The sequence below is a fragment of the Sciurus carolinensis genome, chromosome 1, assembly GCF_902686445.1.
Source record: "Sciurus carolinensis chromosome 1, mSciCar1.2, whole genome shotgun sequence".
Classification (NCBI taxonomy): Eukaryota; Metazoa; Chordata; class Mammalia; order Rodentia; family Sciuridae; genus Sciurus; species Sciurus carolinensis.
In genome coordinates, this window is record NC_062213.1 from 130,885,503 (window position 1) to 130,912,983 (window position 27,481).

The window sequence follows — 27,481 nt, forward strand, 5'->3', positions numbered from 1 at the left end:
TTTTTACCAGTTTGATTATAGCCCAGCAACAAGATGATTTTCCTCCTTGGAATGTGTTAATTATTTATGCACCATGATATACTAGATCAGCAATGGTCTAAATACATCCAACAGTAATGTGGCATTTGCATAAATCATCCTACAAGTTTTATTAGGATCAACTTAATAGCCTCTTGACTTCATTATCTGTTGGAATTTTGAGGTCTTACAAAATAAACTGTTGTATACATTCATCTCACTGCGATGAAATAGAGGAATGTAGTAGAAGATTGGCCCCCTTTGGTCATTCTTTTAATCTCAGAACTCAGAAGAATATAAACCGAAAGGACTCTGTGTCCCTGTTATGGTGACTCTGTCCACAGATGTCACAGCTGTGGAAGATCCAGAAGTCATGTTCAGTTGCCAGCAAACCTTGGGATCACTTTCCCTGATTATGAAACCCATTATAAGCCCATAAGTCCACTCACCAACACTTTCCACTTGACTTGCCACACATTCCAGTCAGTTGACTCCTTGGTACCCATGGGGAATTAGCTCCAAGACCATCTCTAACTCCAGGATACAAAAATCTATAGATGTTCACGTTCCTTACCTAAAATGACTAGTATTTGTGTATAATCTATGTATATCCTCCTGTGTACTTTAAATCTTCTCTAGACTACTTATAATATCCAATACTGTATAAATAATATGTAAATAGTTATTAGACTGGACTGTTTAGGGAATAATGACAAGAAAAAGTCTGTACATGTTTAGTACATGTACAGTTTCTCCCAAAATATTTTAGATATGTAGTTGGTTGAATCCAGTAATGTGAATCCCATGTAAATGGAGGTTCAACTATTCTTGGACAGTGTATCTTTGATAAAGATATAAGAAAAATAACCAGGATAATTCTTATAATTATGCACATGGCACAATGTAGTCTCTCATCACAAAGTTCTTTCAAAGTTCTGAGGGACATCTTGGGTGAGTACTTTTGCCATTATCTGGAAGAACTAGGTGTGGGATTATTTCTTGAATCAACTGCTAAAATTAAAAAAAAAAAAAAAAAAAGGAAAAGAAAAGAAAAAGAAAAAAGATCTACCTGTATAGCAAAGGGAAGCAAAAATCTGGTATTGCCAAATACCCATCAGTGGTCTGATGAGTGCTTTCTGTACTCACTCAGCTCTGGATGGCCTGCTGTGTTAAATGTGCAATTCTGTTTCCTCTAGGTGTCTGAGGGCTCTGTGGTCCAGTTTTCATCAGGAAACTTCTCCTTGACAGCAGAAACAGAAGAAAGGAACTTCCCCCATGGAAACGAGCATCTGTTAAATTGGGCCCGAAAGGAGTATGGAGCAGTGACTTCATTCACCGAACTCAAGATAGCAAGAAACATTTATATTAAAGTGGGGGAAGGTAAATTTTAAGTGACTTCAGTTAATGACTGATTTACGATAGTCAGTTGTTTTCTTTTCTGAGACCAGGTGGCTAGAGCCAGGAGTCATAGGATTCTGAATGTTGGAGCTGGCAGGGACCCTAGGGATGCATTGGGCCTACTCTCCCCCTCCCCTTCTTCCTTTCTTCTGTGGAAACCAGCCTGGTAATGACCAAGTGAAAAATGGGGAGTAACATTTGAGAGAAGGGGAGATTGTTGTGTAGGATTTCAATGACTTGTCTGCACAGAAGTCAGAAAACAAATGAGTGGAAGAAAAGGAGTGAGGGGAGTTGGGGGAGGGAAAGATGGTAGTAATGAATGTGATGAAGGCCCTGGCAGGACAGGTCATAGCTAGGGATTCTTACCTGTTATTCTGCAACTGTTTGAAGCCAATATCAGCTTATAGTATTGAGATATCACTTAAAATTTGGACAATAGCAGAGGAAAAGTGTTCAAATATATTTTTAACACTAATGCCTCTTATAAGGATAAGGCATTGGAGAAAGGAAGTATATGGCCTTGATAAGAAATTGCCCATTTTAATTTCCTTGCATTGCAGAGGGATATAAATATCTGATGACTCAATTTTGAAAGCCTATTATTTTTTTGAAAAAAAAAAAAAAAACCTGCTTCATTATTTTTAGTTGAGTGCATTTGGAATGCCTTAAGTTACTAGGAAATAACTCTTGTGAATGAGTCCTTGTTAAAATCAGGGGATGTGTGAACATTATGTTTCAGGTCTTCAGCATCCAGTGCTTTCTGTTGAATTCTAGGGCATTTGTCAGCGCTCCATCAACAGCATGGCAGGGGAGGAAGGGTTATTGAATGCTTGATCCCAACTTCTTTTTGGATCTGAGCTGGTTTAAACTGTTTGAGACAGGTGCAGGAAAGGCGGATAGTGATGTTGGAGTATGTGCTACATGTAGAGGCCACACTAGGGACTTTCCATATACCCTGCTTAACCCCAAAGTAATCCAGGAGGGAGACATTATTCCCACCATTTTGCAGAGGGCTTAGTGGAGGGTTATGTGAACTTGCTCAAATCATGTCACTAGCAAGTGGCAAAGCCAACTCTCATCCCAGTTTTCCTGACTTGAGTCTAATGCTTGTTGCCTGCTCTTGTACTTTAAGTCTTAGCCACACAAGCATAATCTGAAAATCAAAGTGGGCTGCTGGATGGAGACTTGTCTATTTGGGATGAGAGGAAGTGTTTTAGAAAAGAGTTGGGTTCAAAAGGTTTAAATTTGTCACATGGCTGTCATGGTAGTCAGGTAAGTAATCATGGAGGTGGAACCCCATTGAGACAAAATGAAAAATCTCATTTCATAAAAATTCTAAGCCCTGGTCAATGCTCTGCATTTCTGAAGCAGAATTCTGATAGCATGAAAGAATGTTAATTACCCCTTGGAATTTGTCAGACTAAAATTTGTTACAGTAACATTTAGACTGTTGGGCCCCATTCCCCTGACAGTACATGAGTTTCTATGTATAGCAGCCACCTGCCCAGTGGGCTAGGGGTTAAGTCACTTAAGTGGTTAAGGTACATACTGGGTAGGGGAAATGAACTTGAAGACCTAGTGTCCAGTTCAGTAAAAACTGATTAGCTTTTGGTAACCCCTTTAGAGCCCCTGGAACTTGGCTCCAGTCACAAGCTGGGGTCTAAGTCACTAGCTTTAGAGAGGAGCAGCTGGGGAGAGCAAGCCTTCTTGGTTAGGTTGATGGGTCTTTAGAAATGTTGTCTGTTATCACCATGGGTCAGACTCCCCTGAACCAACCTCATTACCTCGCCTGTATGTTACTCATTTCCAGGGACTCCAGGCCTTGAGCCTTCTTCTGCACAAACCCGGCGGTTCTCAAAGTGTGATTCCATTGCCTGAGAACTTGTAAGCGATCCCATTTCTTAGGCCTCCCATGACCAACTGAATCAGGAACTCTGGGGTGGGACCAGTAATTGGTGTTTTCATGACCCTCAGGTGATTTTGGTGCTCCGCACATCTGAGAACTGTTCTTACCTGTCTACGCAGAGTGGGAGAATTGAGTAGTGTCACTTCTTATCCCAACTGGTCTTAATAACTAGGCCTCAAGCAACACAGATTTACTACCAGAGCCTCAGTTTCCACAGCAGGAAAATAGGGCATTCACATTACCTCTCAGGCTCATTCCTGTTCTCAGAATATATCCTTCTGGGTCTCAAAGTCATTTGCCAATCTTTTCTTAAAATATAAATAAGCCATGTGTTGCTTTGTTCCACCACCCCCTCCCCCCGCCAAATTTGCCTGGTTCCCACTTGGGATTCTCCTTTGTGATTTTCTTTCTACTTGGCAATTGGTGTGAGTTTTGATGCCAGGCATGCAGAAAGTCATTTGGGGGGAAAAACCCAGACATGTGATCAAAAATGATCAGCTTATTCAACTTAATGACAATGGTATCTGGACTGGAGCCCTTATTAGCTGCAACTTTTGAACAATTAAACCTTTCCTAGTGGCTTCCCAACATGAGTGAAGTTTTTCTTATTTGTTTCAAATCTCACATCATTGTTTATGAACTCAGGAAATCAATGCCATTGCCTATTACATGGCAGCTACAAGCCAGTTGCACCTGTGAACTGGAAATGCAGGCCACAGTCCCAGGAGGGTCCTGGTCTCTTGAGTTCTCTGGCCCATACACACACCTTCTGATTCTCGATTAAATTTCAGCCTGGTCGCCAATATCATTTTCCATCCTGTGATCTGGGGGAGACATCACAGGGCTGCAGCTGCAGGGTGTGCATACCTCATCTGCACATCTGGCAAACCTTTCAGCAGATGTGGAGGAAGGCAGCTCTAGCAGCCCAAGTCAGGAGCCTTGGCTCTTCTCTCTGCGGGGGTTTTTAGAAAACAATACAGAGTGCAGAGTCCGTGCTCTCTTGCAATGAGCTTATAAGCAATCCTTGTGGACTGCTCTGTCCCCTCTGTCCTGGGGCTGGTGCTGAGGATGCCATGGTGGTTGGAGCTCTGATGCTGCAGTGTGCACTTCAGACTTCAGCACAAGGGGTGGGGGTTGCACAAATTGGGGAGGGGAGCAGTGTCAACCCAATCTTGAAACTTCCTGGGCTGATTCCTTACTCTCAGGTGAGACTTTCATGTGGATGTGAACCCTGGCATCCCATCCTTAAAATGAAAAAGGCAGAAGTCTGTTTGATTAAAGTGCCAGGTCTCTGATTAATTACCCCTTCTGAAAAGCTTGCTGCACCTAGAACTTCCTTGACACTGGTCCCAGCTGTCAGACTGCCAGCAGTTTCTTTCAAGTTCTGTTTAAACATTTAAACCACGGGATGGAAATCCCATCAAACCCAGTGCTGTGTAAATGGTGTGTGCTGTTGGGGGAGTGTCCTCAGACTCTTAGTACTTGTGTCACTTTCCCCAGGGGGAGGTGGTGAGCAGCACTCAGCACAGTGTTTGTAAAAGCATTTTAAAACTGTAAGGTGCCATATAAACATGAGTTGTCTGGGTCAAGATTATGAAAGTCTGCCCACCCTGGTTCCCCTGAACTCCTACCTTTAATCTTCAGGGTAGAAAGGTCTGTAGGGAATAAATAGGAGGGAGTGATTAATGCTACATGTGTGGACCATAGAGTTCATGAGGCGACTGTTTCTTCTACTAATTGAAATTACAAATATCCATGGAGGAGTATATATGGGCATAGGGTAGATAAAGGATTCAAGGTTGAGTATGCTGACTGTGAAATACCTGTTAGATTTTTAGGTGGGAGATGCTCTGTAGACAGATGGCAATACATGTCTGCAGCTCAGAAAAGGAGTGACAGTCCAGGTACAAGTGGAAGCCATGGAGTGGCCAGCCTCATCTAGGAAAATAGGAGACAAAACGGGGAAGAGGAAGGAGCTGAGGTTCTTAGCCTTGTATACATCAGGATGAACTATGGAGCTTTTCAAAATAGAAAACTGCCTGGGCACCACCTTGATGCCCTGAATCAGATTCCTAAGGATGGGGACTAAAGCTGGTTTCTGACACACACCACAGTTTGGAGACCATTCCAGTGAAAGCAACTGAAACATGGGCCAGAGGAAAGGTACCAGGAAAAGAAAGGAGAGGATTTAGACAAAAAAAGGCCACTAGCATTGGTCAATGGGAAGTCACTGGTGATCTTAGTGGCAGGCATTTCAGAGTAGTTGAGAAGGTCACAGACTAAGGCCCTTCCTTTTGCCTTGTGGTTCCTGGTGTCATGCACTGACTCAGTCTCACCGTCACCTCTTTCCTTTGATTCTGGTTACAGGTAGCTCAGTGGTTTTGACAGATCACCTTGAATTCTTTACTTTCAGATCAAGTGTTCCCTCCCACGTGCAACATAGGGAAGAATTTTCTTTCACTCAATTACCTTGCTGAGTACCTTCAGCCCAAAGCCGCGGAAGGTTGTGTGATGTCCAGCCAGCCCCAGGATAAGGAAGTGCACATCATTGAATTAATCACCCCCAACTCTAACCCTTACAGGTGAGCAAGTGTGTACATGATCTGACTGAGGAGAGGTAAGAGTAAAGGTCTTTCCTGACTTGAGGCAGGGAGAGGCACAGACCTGCCAGTGCAGGAGCGCAGGAGCCATCCATGCTTCAGGTGTGTGTCACAGCAGCTTTAAAGAGGGAGAGAGAGAGCACAGTGGTGTCGTTTATATTCTGCATCTGTCTCTAGATACCATATATTCCAGATGAGTTCCTGAAGACTGTTCTAAATTTCTGGGCATTAATTATGGGACACAATCGCTCTTCCTCCATCATGATCCCCTTTGACTGAGGTTATCCCTGTTGAGAAAATTACAAAATGTGCCTTACTAACATAATAATCATTTTGGTAACATTCTGTTTTTAATAAAGTTCTGTTCATAGTGTCTGCACTCAGAGCTGTTTCCTTTAAAGTTCTGTGCGTGTGTATTTTGGGAGTGGCTCCTGTGGTGATCTGCCAACGACCCATTAGATACAGCTTGCCTCTCTCCTGTGTCCTTTCTCTCTTTCTCTGCTTCCTACCACTGGACCAGAAATTTGACCTTCCCTATTGAGAATAATTAGAGAAATTTTTAAAAGAAAGAAAAAGGAACAAAAATAGTTCCTTTTCCCACTCTAACCTATATTTCATCTGGGTTAGTGACTCAAGAATTTAAATATACATGTAGTGGGGATTTCAAAGTTAAAATTATAATCAAGTTTTGCTTTCAAAAGTGAATAAATTACTGAATAGTTTTGGTAATATCCCATTCTGTCCTGCATGAAGAATTTTGTGGAAAATGAGAAAGAATAGAGTAGCACTCTCGCAAATGTCCTTAGATATTAAGTCCAAGGCTGCATGAATATACTATGCCCTTTGTGCCCTTTATGCTTTACAAGTATGTAAAACCAAGATAAAGACTCTCCACTTAAATTCAGAATGATAGAGATGCTATTGTTTAGTAAAAAAATTATTTTCTTTATACTGAATTCTTAGAAGTTTGGGTTGCATTCATCAATGTTCTAGCAATCCCTTGGTTGACCATCTGTTTTATTTTAATAACTATGTCCTGAAGTTTGGGAAAATAAATGCAGATCTGATTCTCTAACAATTCTTAATGGCTTGAGCAAAAGTTATATAAGGCAAGAAATTCTCCAGCCTTTTACTTTTTATTCTATTCTAAAGTTTCCTCTTTCTTTCTCTTTCATTTTCTTTCTTTGTTTCTTTGTTTCTTTCTTTCTTCTTTCTTTTTCTTTCTCCCTCCCTCCCTTCCTTCCTTCCTTTCCTCCTTCCTTCTTTCCTTCCTTCCTTGCCTTCCTTCCTTCTTTCCTTCCTTCCTTCCTTCCTTCCTTTTTAAATCACCATGACTTCCTCCCTCCTCCCTACCACCAGCCATCCTGGTCACTGAATTGCCACCCACTTCTGGTTTTGAAGGACTTTGAGTGTATAGCCAAGTTGAAAAGTTACACTGTTGAAGGTGTTGAAGGTTGAAGAAGCAACAGTTCTGCTTCAAAGTAAACTCCCCTGGTTTGTTCAAGTCCATTTCAAACAGTGGCTGCATTAAGTAACCGCCTCTTTTTGCCCCACAAAGAAGAGAAAACTCAAGTGACTAATTTTTAGCAGGCTTGTGTTTCTATTGTTATGTAAAACTATTTTGTTATGTGTGCAATAACAATGTGTTTTGCACATGTCATTTGCCTGGGATCAACTCCAGCTTTTTAATCAACTGGCCAGACACTAGAAACATGAAGACTTGGAAGAGAGGAGATAGTTGCAACTTTCTGGCATTTTGGTCCTAACTTTGCCTTTGTTTTCCATTCACAGTGCTTTCCAGGTGGATATAATAATTGACATAAGACCTTCTCGAGAGGATCCTGAGGTGGTCAAAAATCTCATCCTGATCTTGAAGTGTAAAAAGTCTGTCAACTGGGTGATCAAATCTTTTGATGTTAAGGGAAACCTGAAAGTGATTGTAAGTTGGTTGTACATTTGTCTTGATGAATGGCAATAATTTAAATTGTGCTTATGCATGTTAGTTTTATAAGGATTCTAACTCATTGGACTCTCTAAGTTCTCTCAGTTATTTTTTCTTTGCAAAATAGACTGCTTCTTGGCTTCCCCTGACAAGGGTGGTCAGTGTGGTGGTTAAAATGGGCCTCTCAGGGCAAAAAAGATCTGGGTTTAAGTCCCGGATCTTCCATTTATAAATTGACCTTGGACTAGCCACTTAACTTCCCTGAACTTCACTTACTTTTTTTGTGAAATTCCTGAAATGTACTAGAATGCTTCTTATAGTGTCAGTATCATGATCCCAAATATCAGCTTTGTCCTCTGGGGTTAAGTACTTAGGCAATATATGGGAAATTAGGCTGACCCCAAGTCACATCATAGACTTTGAGTTGAACGTGTGATATTGGCATGAATTTTTGCTTACTTCTCTCTCTTAGGGACCTGCAAATATGCCTGATCCTTATGCATTTTATTTTATGAAGGTCATGTACCTAAGAGGCTTAGCTGGTTGGCATGAGGTGAAATAGCAGCTAGTTTCCTGAAAAGTTGAATGTTGAAGTCTGGTGAAATAAATCTTATCTGATAGCTTCAGGGAATAACTATTTGGCAGAATATTGAACTGATTTATACTGAAAGTTAAAGAAAATTCCTTCTCCCCATTTTTGTCTTCTTTAGCATCTCTTTTGTAGGCTCAAATTTTTACACATTGTCTTTTTTTAAAAAGTGGACCAATTTCTCTTTCTGTACCTGTATTGTATCTGTTGAATGGGTTTTATGTTTTCAATATGTTGGGCTGTCTTTGGTTTTGGCATTGGTCACTCAGGGCACCTTCCATGTCTTCAGCTATGGGCAAAGCCAATGATTCTCTAGGGAACACCATGAAAACACACTCACGGGAGGCAGCATGCAAAGTCAGGAGCACACACATCTTAATTTTAAAGTAATTGTTCTTGGTTCCTGTGGGTTTTAAAACTTTTTTCTTAAACTTTGAAAGTAATGACCCATCATGTGTAACAGTGACAAATTAATTTGGTGTCCACCACAAAACCTGGCTGTGATTTTCTGAAGTTGCAGATATTTTGATTGCCTTTCCTGGCATGGCATGAGGGGTGTTGGTGACCTGGGGTGTCTGATGCTTTTGCTGCCTGGCACATCAGCCAAATGTTTTTAATTTCAGAATAACAAAAACAGGAAAGGGAACCATGCTTTGAAAGGCAAAAAACATACGGTACATTTTAATTCCCTGCTGGAGTTCTTGTGTAAATATTCTTTCAGCCCTGACCCTTCAATGGCTCTTTCTCTCCCTGAGTATGTGTGCCTGGTCCCTGGCAGTTCTGGAGTTCACTTTGAATGTCCCATCTCTCATATGAATCAGAAAGTCTAGAAATGAGATCGCTCATCCCAAGCAAGATCTGTTTATATTCCTCTCCTTGGCTGTACTCCTATTGCAGGCCAATTTTGGACAATGCATGACAACATTACTAAACAATTAGGTAATGTTTCATGATGTTCTTTTCTATTCTCCAGTCAGTTTCATGCTTTGTAATTTCCTAACTCCCTAACTTCAGATGTGAATTCTGACTGCTGTAGGGGAAAGGTACTTGCTAATACAAAGGTTTAAATTACTGCTTAGAAAGGGAGGCATGGCTCACAGAGACCCTGTTTCTATTATTTCCTGTTGAGACAGCATGGTGTAGTGGAAAGATTCCTGGCTCAGGGCCCGATCGGACTGGATTCAAGTCCCATCTCTAATTATCATTATTGACAGCAGATGTTGTGCAGCCTAAATGAGCACTAAGTCTCTTCACCTGTGAAATGGGTATGATAGCATTCAGCTTGAGTTATTGTGAGGCTTAGCCAAGTTTATTCATTTGTTTGTTCATGCACTCACTCACTCACTCATTCACTCAAACAGCAAATATTTGTGAAGGACCTACAGATTATTTCATCTAAAGCACCGAGCATGCTGCCTGCACACAGTGAACTCTCAGCTACATAGACTACTTAATCTGCAAGTTTCAGGTTCTTTTCTAACAAGGGAATAGCAACTCCTCTCCCCTTCTATTTTGGAGGATAATTAGAGAATATATGTAAAGTTCCTAGCACAGGGTCTGGCATAAAAGTGTGTGTGTGTGTGGGGGGGAGTTCATCTTCCTTCCATAAGAATTCTCTTTAAGAGTGTGTCTATAGGAACAATTAGGTACTTCTCTAAACAAGCAAAATGTCCACCAAAAGAATTGTAAGGAACTTTATGGAGTAAATTTGAAGAAGAGCCATATGGTGGCTTGTGCCTGTTTGTTGGAGGTGGGGGTATGGGCCGAATGCACCCTCCAAATGGCAAAATGGTCAAAAGAGATGCAAAGGGTTGTTCTGAGTGAGAATGGGAACACTGAAAGTGTCCATTTGCCAGGTCCAGCTCTGGCTCCTTCCTCAGGTCCCCTATGGAGAATGCATAATCACTTCTAGTGCAAAAAGAACCCCCAACATGTAAGAACAGATGGAGGAATCTTATAAGAATTTTCCTCTTACACTGTTTCATGTGGTCTCAGGACTTCCAGGTTGGTGATGGCCAGCTTATTCTTAGAAAAAGTATTTTTCAAACCTCAGTGAGAATATGTACTGCACCCTCTGGCCCACTCCTCCCTACACCTTCTATTCTGATGCAAATGTGACAGGGGGCAGGGTGGGGACACTTAGACTCTTCCTAGCTCATCATCTTTCATGAAGATGTGGTTGGGAAAGATGGTGGTGGTTTTTGAAGACCCCCCTTAACACTCCTATTGGGGAGTAGCTCCACTAAACTTGGAAAAAGCTTGGGGATTCCCAGAAATACAGGGTGAGGAATTCGCTTAGTGCTGAGAATCATTGTCCCAAGCCTTGCTGCCTTACCAATGTGTTGATAGACTGTAGTCTTTTAAGTTCTGAGCCATAATTGATATGAGGTGTACTGACAGCTTCTAGATTTAATGTGGAAAGGTGTAAACAGATGATTCCATATTGGTACAAAAGGACAGGTGGCAGCTATGATGAGAGTATTCGGGAAATACAATATTTCCTCAGCTGTCCAGCAACATGAAAGACTAGGGCAGATGAGGCCAAGCAGTATCGTTTAGGCCAGGGTTGTGATTCCCGCCAATCAAAACAACCCGCTGCTTTAAAAGGCTGGAAGGAGCGGAGCCTAAGAAACCACTGTTGCTAACTGAGTAAAAAGTTCTAAGAACAAATTGGATCCTTCTTAACTTCATTTTAATCTTTCTTTCCTCCTTCCTTCCTTCCTTCCTTCCTTCCTTCCTTCCTTTCTTCTTTTTCTTCCCTTTTCCTTCCTCCCTCCAACTCCTCCTCTCCCTCTTTCTTATTAACCTCTTTCCCTCTTTCTTTTTTAACTTTCTCTTAAGGAGTTTTTCTCTTAATTAAAGCAAGAGCCAAACTATTCTAAATCTGTGAAATTGAGTTTACAAATGGGGGCTGCAGAACTTGGTCAAAACTCCACCTGGTTCCTTTATGTGCAGTGGTTGTGACTGCTCAGTCTGGCTGATTTCCCTTGGATAAGCACTTTGGTTAATAGAGAAATATATCGGCTGAGATCCTTTAAGCTTTAATTGAAATCTATGTGTCTTCAGCCAATCTCCCACAACCAAAGATGCCAAGAGAACTTAGAGCCTGTGAATCTTTTATGGTTTTACAGTGGGAAAGGATTAATATTTAGTCATGTTCGGGGCAAACAGAATGGGAAGCAAATGAGGAATTTAGGAAAAATGCTGCATATATTCAGGAGAAAATCATTGGGCATGGAAATTAAAGTGATTTTTATTCAGCATGAAAATGGCATAATCTGCTGGCTGGAAGGACTTTGCAGCCTGGTTGGAGCTTTGTTAAAAATGTGCCTTCCCCCTGGGGTCCCTCTGCAACACTCTCTGACAAGGTCACTACTGTAGAAGTCAGCAGGTGACATTGACATTTACCTTCCATGACCTGGTTACTCAGACTCCATTTATATCTGTCATTTAGTTTTGATACTGATTGCCCAGTAAAAGCTAATTTTGTGACCTCCTTGTGTTACTGTATAAAGTATCGATTCTTAGAGGAGTGATGACGTTAATTTGTATTTTAGAGTATAAAATGTAAACATAGTCAAGAGAATTGGCAAATGCATACAATTACAGAAGTGCTAAATTAATCATAAATAATAGATGAAATATGAACACTGGTTGTTTCACCATATGGAATTTAATAGTTTATAAAGTTGGAATCATCTCCACACTGAGTAGAGGCAAGAAGGCATTTGTGGGCAACATAACAATTTACAAGTATAGTTTATACATAATTTTAAATAAAACAAAAAAGTTAAGTTTGGTTTATATTTTTGGGGTTGTGTTTTAATAATGTAAACATTAGAGCCAGGCCTGGTGGCACATATCTATAATTCCAGTGTCTCTGGAGGCTGTATCAGAAGAATTACAAGTTTGAGACCAGTCTCAGCAACTTAGTGAGTCCCTGTCTCAAAATGAAAAGTAAAAATGGCTGGGGATGTAGCCCAGTGGTAAAGTGAGCCTGGGTTCAGTACCCAGCACCTGCCTCCCACAAATTAATGTGAACATTGGGTTGGGAATATGGCTCATGCCTAGCATGCTCAAGTTCCTGGGTTTCTTCCCCACTAATAATAATGATGATAATAATAATATAAACATTAAACTTGCTTTATGGCAACAGATTAGGTATACTTTAGTATGTAGCTACTTAGCTATTCTTAGATTATTTTTATGTTCACAAGCAATCTAAAGTAGTGTGATCACATAGTATGAATAGATGTCTCTCTTGATGTGCTCTTAAAAGTTATATCAGGGGACTGGGGAGATAGCTCAGTCAGTAGAGTGCTTGCCTTGCAAGCACAAGGCCCTGAGTTCCATCCCCAGCACCGCCAAAAAAAAAGTTATATCAGTGTTCTTAGCCCAAGGAAAATAGGGATCAAAAGAATAAATGATCCCTCATATACAATTTGGAATCTATGTTTCAAGTATTTAATTATTATTATTTAGAGCACTGTTTCATTTTAGACTCATGAGTAAAAACTTGCTATTATCTTTAGGCTCCCAACAGTATTGGCTTTGGTAAAGAGAGTGAAAGATCTATGGCAATGACCAAATCAATAAGAGATGACATTCCTTCCACCCAAGAGAACCTGTTGAAGTGGGCTTTGGACAATGGCTATAGTCCAATAACATCATACACAGTGGCACCTGTGGCTAATAGATTTCATCTTAGGCTCGAAAACAATGGTAAGTATGATTTTTTTTGTTGTTTTAAAAATATCCTCCAAATGAAGCTTTCCAGTGAGGAACTCTCATTTCAGCCTGAATGGTGCTGTTTTTCTTTTGCACATTTTAACAATTCCTTTGACTACTTTCTACTATAAGACTTAAAATTATCTAGAATTACAAAAATTATTTGGTGAAACTATAATACAGATTTTCTTAGAACCTAGAGTTCACTGCATGTCGAAGAATTTTGGTAGGAATGAATTAGAGCCTGTGTTCTCTCAGGGAAAACTGAGGCTGAGAATTCAGAGGGTTTAGGGCTGTAGACAAGGCTGTGGGTTGTGGTCTTGTCTGTATCTTATAAAAGAAAGGTCATGAGGACTCCTACTTGAACTATCTTACTCAGGGGGAAGGCCAGAGGTGCTACCCCAGTTTGACGGAGTAGAAAGCAGAGGCTCCACAAGTTCTTGAGTTTCCAAAGGCTTATAGTTAGCATGACTCAAACCCCAACTCTTCTGATCCCCAAACCTGTTTCTTACTCTGTGTTACCACTACTGAGTGCAGTGCCAATAGAACAAAGGTTACAAATGTGGGATCAAGTCCCAGTGCTGCTGTGTTGGGGGAGAAGCTGCTTCACCTCTGAGTCTCAAGATTCTTCTTCAGTAATCAGGGGAAGATAATTGCATGTACTTTACAGTTGTTATGGAGGTATTATATGAACATACAAGTTAAAAACCCTCCAAAGCTATGATTGCTATTGGATCTGTTCAGCTATAGCATCCTTTTCAAAAGTATTGTATTGAAGCAGAGTTGATGCCAATAAGTCATCTTCACATTCAACTTCCACTGACATGTATTTGACCTTAAGCATACATTGGTTGACCTTAGATTGTAGATATAGAAATACTGGGGAAACTTATTTTTATTTTAAATTATTGAAAATATGACAGAATACTGAATATTACTTGTATAGAAATATCTCTTCCTTTGAAGAAATAACTATATCTAAGCAGCTTTTTCTTTCCCCCTTAGGGACTAGGATTTTAAAAAGGCATGGTACCCAGATACCTTCTAGAGTTTAACAGTCAAAAAGGAGGTAGTAAAATAATTTTTAAATGACAGCATTAGGGGTGGCGGTGGTAGCACACTTGCTTAATGCTCTTGAGACTTTGGGTTCAATCCATAGTACCTAAATAAATAAATAAATAAATATTAATATCATTTCAAAAAATCTTTTGAGGAACTATTCAAAAGATTTCTAGATCCAGGGAAAGTATTTTAATGGCATTTGTGTAGAATATATTGCCCTACATAACTTGCTGTAGTCAGACTTTTATAACTTGTAGGAACTTAGAAGTCATCTACCATAATGGTTCTCAGTCTTAGGGAGCTTAAAACATATTGTGCTCTGGAGAGGATGTAGAGAAAAAGGAACAGTTTTACACTATCGGTGGGATGTTAATTAGTACAACCACTAAGAAAATCAGTCTGGAGGGTCCTCAAAAGACTAGACATGGAACTACCATATGATCAAGTTATACCACTCCTTGGCATTTATCTATCCTAAAGAATCAAAGTCATCATACTGCAGCAATTCATGCATACCCATGTTTATAGCAGCACAATTCACAATAGCCAAACTATGGAGCCAACCTAGGTGTCCATAAAGAGATGAATGGATAAAGAATATGTGGCATATATATACAATGGAGTTTTATTCATCCATATAAAAAATGAAATTATGTCATTTGCAGGAAATGGATGGAACTAGAGACCATTATGTTTGCAAAGATAAGTCCAATTCAGAAGGTCAAGGGTTGTATGTTTTCTCTCATATGTGGAGGCTAGAGAGGAAAAAGGAAAAGAAAGGTGGGGGGTGGGAATCTCATGAAAATTAAAGGGAAGTCAATAGAGGAAAGGCACCAAGGGGTGGGAAGTGGAAAGTGATATTGGCCAAATTATATTGTTATTTTGTGTGCGTGTATAAATATATAACAAATTTCATTATTATGTACAAGTATAATGCTCCAATAAAAAAAAGTAGAGTAAGATTTTCCTATCCCAGAGACTTGAGTTTTAATTGACTTGGGGTACAACCTGGGTGGTGGGGATTTTTTTTTGAAAGCTCTAAAAGTGGTTTTAATATGCAGCCAATGTTGAGGACCATGAATATGATCCAACCCCTTAATTTTAAAAACTGGGAAACAGACACAGAGAAGCAAGCAACTTGTACAAAATCACTCAGCTAATTAGATGCCAAGACTAGAATCCAGGCTTTTAGATTCCTAATTGCTTTTACATATTTTTAAATGTACATTTACACCTGCCCATTCTGTACTAATTCTTCCAGTTTTTCCTCTAACGATGATGGTTGTGGCCTGGTATCACGCACTAATGATGTTTTGCCTTCTTCTGTTACCACAGAGGAGATGAGAGATGAGGAAGTCCATACCATTCCTCCTGAGCTACGGATTCTGCTGGACCCTGGCTCCCTGCCTGCCCCAGAGAACCCTCCCTTCCGGGGTGGGGGAGGCCGAAACAGAGGTCTCCCCTTTCCTTTCCCCGATATCTCCAGGAGAGGCCAGAAGGAAGTGGGAGAAGATAGGACCCCCCATCCAAAGGACTCTGTCATCCCCAGCATACAACTGTTTCCTGGTCCCAGAGAGCCAGAAGAGGTGCAAGGGAGCATGGATGTTGCCCTGTCAGTCAAATGTGACAATGAAAAGATGATTGTGGCTGTAGACAAAGATTCCTTCCAGGTTAGTACAGTCTCTCAAAGGAGAGGCCACCTCCTTCCCATCTTGCCCCAGTCTGTGTTTATTATTTCCCTCTAGCTTTCTAACTTATGAATTCTGGAGACTTGATGATGTTTTCTCAGTTGGATGAACCCACTTCCCCTTGGCTATGATTCTTACCTGGTTCCTGTTGTTCTCAGTGAGGGGCGGGATGTGGGTGGTGGAGTTCCAGATCCTTGTATGTCAATATTTTGCTATTGAATTTCCAAGGCCAACAAACATAGTCCTTGGGCTGTTGACAGGTGGTCAGCTTGGAAGAGGTAAGTGGGGAGAAGTGTGACGCAAGCCTCCAGCCACCTTTACTTGGAAGACCAGGCAGTATGTGTTAACTGTGTATAGCAGCACTGCCTGTGAGCCCTCCATTATGCCTTTGGTGGTTGTTGTTTCAGGCCAATGGCTACTCAGGGATGGAGCTCACCCTGCTGGATCCTTCCTGCAAGGCCAAGATGAATGGTACCCACTTCATTTTGGAGTCTCCACTGAATGGCTGTGGTACTCGGCACCGGCGGTCAGCCCCCGATGGTGTGGTTTACTATAACTCTGTGAGTGTTCTCCAGAACAAAGCTTTGCCCCTTGTGAAAGTGTTTTGGGGCATTACTTTAAAATTCCTCTTAATGTTTCTATGAAAATGAGGAGGGACCTGAGTAAAGCCAGGTATCAGTTCTCAACAAAATGGGATGTACTTTGACCCTGAACTCTCATTTGCTTTATTGGTGAGTCTTTGGGAGTTGGAAGACCCTATTTCCTCAGCTGGCATTCTGATGGTCTCACCCACTCCTTCCTTCCATCTCCTGATGGAGGGTTCACTGGCAACCAATTGTGACTTCTCTCTACGGCCAACTTGCAAGTTCAAATGACCTGGAATAAAACCCAAGGCCTTGGGCTATGTGTGAATAGCTCTAACCAGGTGCATGGTCTCTCTGGTCTCATTTGAGTCTTGTCCAGAAGTGACAGGACTTCACTCTCTCACATAAATAAAGACCAGAAAGAGAATTTAAAATCTGAAAAGAACCTTTAAGTAATTATTAAATCTTTATCTCTTCACTTCTAAAAAAGACCCTAAGTTGAAGAAAATCTCCTTTGAAATTACCTGAAGACAGAGTCCACAGATAGCCCCTAGTGATAATCCATTGCAAAAGCTAACCTTCACTTCCCAGAAAAACCCTTTCTTGTGACTATCTAAATCTTTTCTCTTCAGATTAAACCTATTCTCTTAGAAATGGAGACTAGACAGTGAATATTAAAAGAATTTGAAGATGAAATCCAAAAAAAAAAAAACTTCAAAGTGCTGATTTTGGAGTTTGCATTGTACTTTTCATGTTAAAAGTGAGGCTCAGAAGTCCCCTTTTGTGCCTCTGATACCGCATGTCTGTGTGCTCCGAGTACCTGCTCCAGTGTTGACCTGGGATAGGGTGACTGTGGCTGCTGGTTCTTGCCACTGCTGATCCACAGATAAATTTGACCCAACACAAAGGAGGCTGGAGATCACATGCTGTGGTCATTGTGGTTCATGTGGGCAGTGGCTCTCCTGTGGGCCCAAGTTTATTATTCCTTCCAGAACCTCAGGATCTTGCAGCTGGAAAGAATCCTCAGATGATCTCATTCAATTTCCTTATTTCACAGGTGAGGAAATTGAACTCCTGGGAGTTAAAAGATTTGTTTAGGCTCAGGGGACTAGTTAATGGCAGAGTCAGAACTGAATTCTCTCATGCACTAATCTTTCCTTCATACCAGGCTGGCCTACCTAACCTCCCTTTGTTACCCAAATAACTAATTTATTAACCTTTATTGTACTACTGATTACAACACTAGTTTTCTTGAAGTTATCCACTTTCTCCTAATATGCTGAATGCCATATATTACTGCTAGACTTGATTTTGGCATTTCAAAACTGGTTTCCAAGTTAACACCAATAAAGGGTGTTATAATCTGCCCATTAAGGCAAAAAGGTATCCTTTCCTTCAGGAAAGAAAAGCATGTCATGACCCCTTAAAGTACCTTCTTTCTCTTTATTTTTATTTTCTTTATTATGATGTCCTGGGTAAGCAATGTCCTAGGTATTTATTTTGATTGTATCAATACTTATTTTTGAGTACTTGGTAAAAAGAGAGGCAGTTTTCCCTCATTCTCTTCCCTTCAGTGTCTTAACTGTTTGTTCCAGATATAACTTTTTGTAGTAATATCACTATATATTTTTTTTGTATCGTGTTCAGAATCCAAACATATGAAGCAGAAATAAATTAGGATTGTGTGTGTGTGTGTGTGTGTGTGTAGCCGTGGTCCTTGGGTGAATTTTTAATCTTATTAAGAACTAACCTAGGAACAATAATTTCAACCAATGTTAAGATATATTGTCCCAGAATAGAACGTACTCTTTTCTGTACCCATATACCATACAGAAAGATATTGGGGGAGAAATGAGCAAAAAAGTAATATAAAGAAAAGAGGAGGAGACTGGCTCCAGGGTAAACATTAGGTCCTCTCTTTCTAACTCAAACCAAGCTTTCCACAAAATTTGAAGGGTAGAGATAACTGAAATTCTTTACAATAGCCAACTTTTAGCATTTTTAGAGATCTAATACAAAGACCTGTAAGGAGAAGCTTCCCTTATAGTAAGGCAAGCCTGTTGACAGCCCCTTTAACCCCGTTTCAGTGTCTAGTGTTTTCCCACTATTTGAAATAATTGTTATTTAATTAATTATTATTCAATGTAGTTGTAAAATGAACTGTATTTTTCACAAGGGAAATATAAGTATTAGTTCAGATCTTAACTTGAACCTGCATTGGGCTTCTCCTTATTATTTATCAAAGGTGAAATCCTAAAAAACTTGGAGATTTTTTTTTTTATATTAAAGTCAGGTTTTAAATTTGCATCTGAATGACCACATGGTGTTCACATGGTTTGGTGTCTTTATAACCAATGGCTATGTTTTCTTTGCCTTTTAGATTGTGATACAGGCTCCATCCCCTGGTGATAGTAGTGGTTGGCCAGATGGTTATGAAGATTTGGAATCAGGTGATAATGGATTTCCTGGAGATATGGATGAAGGAGATGCTTCCCTCTTGAGCCGACCTGAAATCTTGGTGGTATGTGTTTGTTTTAGTGTATAGTTTGTGGAGAATGTTGTCCATTTAGTTGACTTTCTTTGGGGACTGTCAGACAGTAAGATTGTATGTCACAGCTCATAAAACTTGGAGGGCTTCATGCTTCTTGTGATTGTGATTTATCCTTATCTCTGGGCTTTTTTTCCCTAGTTTAATTGCAGCCTGCGGCAAGTGGGGAATCCCAGTAGTTTTCAGGACCAGCCCAACGGAAACATCACTTTCAACATGGAACTATACAACACTGACCTGTTTCTGGTGCCCTCCCAGGGGGTCTTCTCTGTGGCAGAGAATGGGCACATTTATGTTGAGGTGAGAACTGAATATTATCCTCAAGCTTTCAGCTTGGTGCTGAATTGCAGTTCATGGAACACTAACTGAAGCCCCCTGTGTGGGCCTCTTCCTGCACCTCCTCACAGCCTGTTGCTCTGAGTGAAGGCTTGACTGAGAAAACACTTCCAGGGTGCTTTCTGAACAAAGTGGGAAATTTCAGAATTTAATATATTATGCTAAAGGAGAGAGAGTGATTTTTTTTTTTTTTTTTTTAATGTACCAAGGGCACTTAATCTCTGAACCACATCCTCACCCCTTTCTATTTTTTAAAATTTTAAGATAGGGTCTTGCTAAGTTGCTTCAGGGTCTTGCTAAATTGCTGGAACTGATTTTGAACTTGAAATCTTCCTACCTCTGCTTTGCAAGGCACTGGGATTACAGGCATGTGCCACCACGATGTGCCACCACGCCTGGCTTTTTTTTTTTTAAGTGTGTTCTAGTTATACACAATGGTGGGATTCATATTGGCATAATCATACATGCATGGAAGAAGAGAAAATTTCATGGATAAATGTTTTAAAAAATGGGCAGAGCATGAATTCTACTAATAAAACCTTATATTTGCTTTGATATTAGCATTTTTAGAGCATTTTAGTAGTTGCAGTGTCAGAGTTAACCATGGAATATTTCTAACAACCTCACATATTATCTTAAAATTACACTCACCTTTTATTTTAGTGCTAGGAATCAAACCCAGGGCCTCACACATGATGGGCAAGTACCCTACCACTGAGCCACGACACCAGCCCCTTACACTAACTTTTAAGTGAAATGCTTTATACTACCATATCTCATGAAAATTGTTTTTTGGCGGTGGGGTTGTGGCTCAGTGTTAGAACACTTTTTTAGCACGTATGAGGTCTTGGGTTCAATACCTGTACAACCACCAACAAAAATAAATAATAAAGAAAGAAAGAAAAGAAGGTAATTTTTTCTAAGTCATTATAGCACAACTCTGGAATGACTACAGAATATTAGGCAGTTATTAAGAAGTAATAATGAAAAAGTAACAGCTAACATTTTTTGCTGATTTATGATGTGCCAAATACAGTTGTGTATTGTAGTAATTAACTCTTCAGAGCAATCTTGTGAGAATAGACTAATAATAGCTGCATCTCATGGATGAAAAAAATTGCGGCACAAACTTGTCCAAGTTCACACAACTAGTACCTAAGTAGAGTTCAGATTCAGAGTTCCCTGTCAGGCCAGTGGCTCCATGTCCACTGGACACTATTGTCATTTATCCTCAAAGTACCATTTGAAAGGGAAGAAAATATAAAGTCTCATCGATGCAGACATCCATGTTCACAGATTGGGTTCTAAAGACAAATCTCCTTATGGCACTGGGCTGTCTGCTGTTCCTTACACCCTGGGCACAGCATGGTCTTACAGGGAAGTTGGCATCTGATAAGCTGGCTTTGGTGCTCAGCTGCAAGCTGGTGTTCTACTGTGATCACTGTAGGAGGAGTGAGAAGCTTAAGGGGTCGAAATAGGATACTTCCAGATGTTAAAAGTGACTTCAGTGCACATATTTCTGTTTTGGAAAGTCCAACAATTCTCACATCTGCACTGGCTCTGGGACGGAGCCCGCTGGCTCTGGATGTTGTTTTCCTTGATCATATGGATTCTGCCTCTCCTCTTTAAGTCCCTGTTTGGAGAGTACTTCTCTTTCCAGGGTACACTTCTTTCACCACTGGGAAAAATTCACTGCTTTCTACATACTGGCCCTAATCATAGATTTTCCCTAATCCAAGATTGCTGTCATCCTCTGGCTGCACAATCTACATATGCAGTGGTCAATGACTCCCTGTTGTGCTGTGGATTTTAGGGGCACTGCTCAACTGCAGTTTGTTCTTTTCCAAATGTGTGCCTGGCTTTGCTAATTTATGACTTTGCTGGTTTATGCTGATCAGTGGCTAATCTTCCTTATGTACTTACCCTGGATATTTTGGGATTTTTCCTCCATCTCTGGAGTGCCGGCTTACGTGAAATATGTCATTGGTAAGGTTTTTTTTTTCTTTATTCTTATTTTTCTACTCGTATCTTTTCAAATATCATCTATATATTTTAAACTTAAATTTGGTAAAAAGTGGACCATATCTTTTTGCTACCATTTTATATATAAAACACATTGAGAATTTGGGGGTGGACAAAATTTTATAAACTATTTTATCTTAATTGACTTAAATTACTTAAAATCGTAGAAAGAATCTGTAAATGTGTAGCTAAATTAGGATAGCAACCAGCCACACCTTGTCTTTGTTTCCCAAGTTGGATTCCACTGCTGGTGGGAAAATGTTTTACTTGGGTTAAGTAAGACTTAATAAATCATTGATTTGACCTAAAAAACTATTTCCCAGTTTTTTCTCCTAGCCATCCTTCTTATCCCTTCCTAGAATCCTCTGTTCCCTCTTGACCACAGGTCCTTCCTTTAACTCAATACATTATCGGTTTTGCCACCTCTTCCTTGGTCATTTCTGGGTAATTGTTGGTGAAATAATGGCAGTTTTTCTATTGGTTTCTTTGTCTTAGAGAATTTGGAAAAAAAAAAATTTATAACACCCCAAATTTAAATCCAGAATTTTACTGCTAATGATGGGTGGGATTCATTAACTCTCTGGGAGCTGTGTTGTTTGCATATACTTTTAGTAATTTTCACAATAACTGTATCATGTACGTGTTAGTGTTCCATAGGTAAGGAAACTTTAAATCTTGGTACATTTGAGAATAGCAGAACATTTGATTGTCTTGGACTTGTCTCATTTCCTGTTCATTTTAGAGTAAAAGACTTGCTGATAATGTTTTTTCCCTTCCAAGAAAAAAAATAATGGGGATACCCTAGGTGTTCTGCCATTACATACTTTCTTTGAGAATAAGAAAAGATTTGCAGTACCTTTGCTACACATTTTTGTATTGTGAATTCTGAGTTCATGTTAAAGGATACTTATTAGTAGGATATATGTAATTTGCCATCTTTCCAAGATAGGATGTCTTGTTCTATAGAATATCTTATTGCAAAGATAAGATGGTTGAAATATCAGAGTGTCACTATAAGCTGCGGTATTCTAATCATCTTCGTTAGCATTCCCCTACTTCTCATCGTCTTTGTTGCTCAGTGCCTCATGGTTACTTCTCATCGTCTGTGTTGCTGAGTGCCTCATGGTTACTTCTCATCGTCTGTGTTGCTGAGTGCCTCATGGTTACTTCTCATCGTCTGTGTTGCTGAGTGCCTCATGGTTATTTCTCATCGTCTGTGTTGCTGAGTGCCTCATGGCTAACCGCACAGACATCTTTCACAGCAGTGCTGTGGATTCAGAGCTCCATGCAATGTCAGGGATTTCCCCCGGGTATCTCAGAATGGAAAGTTTGTTTATATCTCTGAGTCTTTTGAAAGGATTCTGGGGCTGTTGGCCTGTGGGTAAGGACTAACTTTATTTGAAAGTGTTTAAGTTTATTTTGATCCTAAATTTAGTGAGGGAATGAGGCATAGAAGGGGGAGGGGCAGTTCGCGCCATGATCCATGTGTCACCAAATGGAGAATTCAGTCTATTCTGGGGATTTTAGCTGAGTTCAGGATAGTTGACGTTTGAATTCTGTTTACACTTGGCTAAACACTACTTCCTGTTTCTAAAGAAGAGAACCTTAACAAGATTTGGACATGGCCCATACAAATGTTTTGTAAGAAGGAAGTGTAAATGAATTGGAAATGTTTCCAGATTAGATTTCCCTTAAAATACCCCTGGGCTTAAAGAGTGAAGGGAGAGTACTTGGCAAGGCTGGTTTGGTCCTGTGAAGAGCTGGAACACTTTGCCAGATCCATGATGGCCCCCAGATTGCAGTATCCCTGACATCCAGCACCAGAGGCTAGCTCTGCCTGCTCGCAGACTAAGCAGGACCTCAGATGAATCTGTAGCTGTAATGTTTTAGGTTTGCTCTGACTTGTGGTTTAGAAACTCAGTCTTCCCTGCTAGGTTAGGTAGATTCTGCCTCTGTATTATACCTTTTGAGCAAGTTTAAAAAAAGAACTTGCCCTGTACGCAATACACTATTATTATGACTTTACTGTAGGTGTTTTATTTATTTTGGAAAATTCACTTCAGTGCACCATGTGCTTTTATTTTTATCTCTCAGAGGACTTATGGGAGGTTGAAGAGACTTATTCATCTTGAATTTGAAACTTCCAGGCTGGCATTTGAACTAAATAATTCACTGTCATCATCTATATCAAGTTTAAGTGGAAAATACCTTTCTTTAATGAGCGTATGTTACTTTTGTAGTTAGAAAGAAGGCTATAAATATGTTATGGAAATAAAGAAATGTCTCATCTGAAGGGCTGTGTCAGCATGCTGTCCTTGTGCTGCAAGTAAAAACATGCTAACTTGTTTCTGAATTGATTTTTCTGTTCTTTTGTAGGTGTCGGTCACTAAAGCTGACCAAGAACTGGGATTTGCCATCCAGACATGCTTTATCTCTCCATATTCAAACCCTGACAGGATGTCTGATTATACCATCATTGAGAACATTTGTCCTAAAGATGAGTCTGTGAAATTCTACAGCCCCAAGAGAGTACATTTTCCTATTCCACAAGCCGAGATGGATAAGAAGCGATTCAGCTTTGTCTTCAAGCCCATGTTCAACACCTCCCTGCTGTTCCTACAGTGTGAACTGACATTATGTACCAAGAAGGAAAAGGACCCCCAGAAGTTGCCTAAGGTCAGTGGGTTTTCATCCATCTAGACTGTTACTTTGGCATTTTTAGGTGATGCAGTGACCTACTAGGCAAGTTTAATCCCTGTTATTGCAGGTTGAGGTTTTGGTTTTGGAATTGCCCAGTTGAAGTAATAAAGTCAGGGTGAGCTGAGAACTGTGAGTTTTATGGAGTCTTAGAGAATAAATCCTGAAAGTATGAATTTTTTCTTTCTTTCCTTCCATATGTGCTACTTAGTATTACCTTACGAGTGATAAATCAGGACTGTTTTCCACTGAGGGAGAGATCTGGCTTTATCGCCAAGGTCAGATAGTGTGTAGTGCCAGAAGCACAGGGAGCCGAAAGGACAAGTTCAGCATGAGGATTAATTTTTCCAAATCCCCTTGAGACTTGGATTGCAATTGTTTTTTGACCTTCTCTGTGTGAGTTATAAGGTTCACTCATTTCAGAAAGATTTCTAAGGGAAACTAACAACTATTTTACTCTTTCTCAGTTCCATGTCAGTTCATTGTGTTTGCCTTATGTTGCTTTCCATATTGAACCACTACATTCTGTTGCTGTAACAGAAACCAGAGCCCTTTGGCCTCACTGGAATGGCTCATGCATTGGCTTTGCTAGCTTAATCACAATGCCTCTTTAGGTCAGCCTTGTGTGTGAAAGGTGTCTTCTGTTGTAGTTTTGTTTCTGTATCCTCCCATGATTATGTATAATTTCCTATGTGCATTTATTCCATAGATACCACACAGTGTAAATTAGCATCTTATCCTTTTGTACTCACATGTCAATTGATGTCTGCAAGGCTAAGAATCAAGCTGTATCATTAATAATGTATATGCGGAATTCTTTCACTTAATATATAGGCCATAGGAAATAGGTATAGAAGAGGGAAAATTATCATTATCAAATAGATTACCATTGATCTGAATCCCTTGCACTATAATATTTCCCTGGGCACTCATTTCTTGAGAGTTTTGTCTATATATGAAATTATAGAAAATCTGAAGGTAATCATTAGGGGCATACAAGGTAACTTAGTATCAATTTCTTTGCTTTTGGAAGCATGGATACCTTAGGCTGGTAGACGTTCACCTTTCAGTGTCCTTCAAGATTAGGGCTCAGTGGATGGTGGTAGAGAGCCATGGGGAGCTCAGTGCTTGGCTGTGGGACCCAGTCACTTCCTCCAAGCAGAAGGATAACTTTTAGGAGCTAGGTATTTAGGAGAGGAGGCCTGGCAGTTTTCAGGGGTCTTTGTTGGTAATCCCAGCTTTGTGGTATGTCGACCTGTGAAAATTAATCCTCATGTTTCTTCCAAGGAGAGTTCTGAGTCCCAAGAGATGACATGATGGAATGTGATCCTAAACCTCAAGTCACCGTTCACCTCCAAAATAGGGTATAGTGGAAAGGGCACAGGAATAGAGAATGGCCTTCTGCCTAGTCAGGGAACTTTAAGCAAGTACCTCAGCCCTTCAGATCCTGTATGTCCTCACCTGTAAGCTGGGATAATAGTACCTGGCTTCCCTCTGGTTAGAAGAACAGATGAGACAATAACTATGATGCAGCAGAGGCTTAGGATGAGCTGTTACCACTGTTTTCCCATTTGGTGCTTATAGTAAGATTTCCATATTTCTAGTGACTTCTGAGTACTTTCTGTGACAACAGAGAGAGCCTAAGAATCTTCTAGGAAGAGGTTTCAAAGATCCTTACTCTTTGCTGATGAAACTGAGGCCCAGATAGTTAAGTGTCTGGCCCAGGGTCACCCACTGAGATGGAGTGAGATTGGGGTATAATCATAGATTCTTACTTGTCTGAAGAACTGATAGGGCACTGAGAATAAAATAGAGCAGAAGAGTAAAATGTAAATCTTTTTGATAAATATGCCTTTCCACAGAAATTCCATTGTTTCCTTCTACCTGAAGGTTTTTTTAAAAGATATTTCTCTTGCTGTGATTGGTGGGATTGTCTTCATAAGTGTCTGACTTGTGTGTTGCTCAGAGTAGTCAGGACTGTAAAGTCTCACATCTTTGTTCTTTTTTGATTGGGAGGGCTGGAACTTAGCTTTTTCCAGGATGCCTTGCTATACACTTTAAAAATAATTGGCAGTTTGTGGGTTTCATTTGCATTACAATGTCATCTATTGATGAATGTAAACAAAGAACCAAAATTATTTTAAAGGAGAAGGTACTGGAGTTTGGTCATCCCTTTTTCAGATATTGTGAACCCTAGGCATGCTTCTTATAAGTTAGAGACCTTAAAATAGCTACAAATGACTGATCTCATGGGCCGCACACCTGGGTGCCACTCCCTATAAGCTGCATTTTGGAAAATTAAAAGCAGATGATCCTGGTCTGAAGGTGTAGCTCAGTAGTAAAGCATATGCTTAGCATGTGCAAGGTCCTGGGTTCAGTGCCCTGCAACCCCTTCCCTCCCCCAAAATAAATAAATGAAAAAGCAAATGACCCTAGAAAATTTAATTTTGCAGTGCCTATACTAGGATTTTTTAAAAAATCAAACAAACTTAACAACATTATTATCTTTTTGGATAACAAATGTAAAATCTGTCACCCATATGATGCAGTATATGATGTTTCCCACAATCATAAATTACAAACATTTATCACAAATGTTATTACAAACCATTTACATGAAACCAGCTCAGTGAAGGGCCAGTATTAGTCCCATGGTTCCACTGTTTTTCGAACTAACTCTAAAACTTTTGGTTGTTTTGTGGAAGAAGGGGTGAGGAGGACAATATTCATAAGTCATCCAGTGATATTTGCGTATTCCAAGGCAGCTGAAAGTATAATGGGTCTGCCTTGATATCTCCCTGATTATTTAGGGTTCTTGAAAAACACACAAATCTCCTGCTTTCCTGTAGTAAACAGCTGTGAGCTGTCTGATAAGGGGCCACACGGCTACTGTGCAGGCCAGGATGGCGAAGGCACTTTGCAGCGACCCCTGACTTCTTTGCTCTGCTTCCCTATAGTGCGTGCCTCCTGACGAAGCCTGCACCTCCCTGGATGCCTCCATGATTTGGGCCATGATGCAGAATAAGAAGACGTTCACCAAGCCCCTGGCAGTGATCCACCAGTCAGAACCTAAAGGTGCGTATTAGGGGCTCAGTCAGAGAATGGGACCCAAAGGGTACTTCTAAACCTATTCAGTATTGTAAAGTTCAGTTTTACTCAAGAGATAAATTAAGGGCCTGTTAATAACTTTAGAAAGGAATTCTTTGTCCAAGGAGTGTTTTCTTTAGCTAGTTCTCCTTCTGCCATTGTGATTGAGTTGTAACACATTTATGAAGTATGTCTTCCTTAAAAAATTAGATCACTCTTCTTCTCATTCTGATAGGCTTCCATGGAGTATGGAACAAAAGTTTAAAGTTACCTCTG

The 27,481-nt window shown here is 40.2% G+C and overlaps 1 protein-coding gene across 2 annotated transcripts in view; it reads left to right on the forward strand.

Moving 5' to 3' along the window:
• Positions 1-27,481, forward strand: part of Tgfbr3 (transforming growth factor beta receptor 3) — a 189,714-nt gene that overhangs the window by 136,163 nt on the left and 26,070 nt on the right. For both annotated transcript variants that reach the window (XM_047550251.1, XM_047550258.1), the window contains exons 5-14: positions 1,215-1,398; positions 5,736-5,904; positions 7,714-7,861; positions 12,986-13,175; positions 15,579-15,913; positions 16,339-16,491; positions 18,896-19,036; positions 19,205-19,363; positions 23,798-24,097; positions 27,076-27,193. In XM_047550251.1, the coding sequence (XP_047406207.1) occupies positions 1,215-1,398; positions 5,736-5,904; positions 7,714-7,861; positions 12,986-13,175; positions 15,579-15,913; positions 16,339-16,491; positions 18,896-19,036; positions 19,205-19,363; positions 23,798-24,097; positions 27,076-27,193 (1,897 nt within the window). The remainder of the gene's footprint in view (positions 1-1,214; positions 1,399-5,735; positions 5,905-7,713; positions 7,862-12,985; positions 13,176-15,578; positions 15,914-16,338; positions 16,492-18,895; positions 19,037-19,204; positions 19,364-23,797; positions 24,098-27,075; positions 27,194-27,481) is intronic.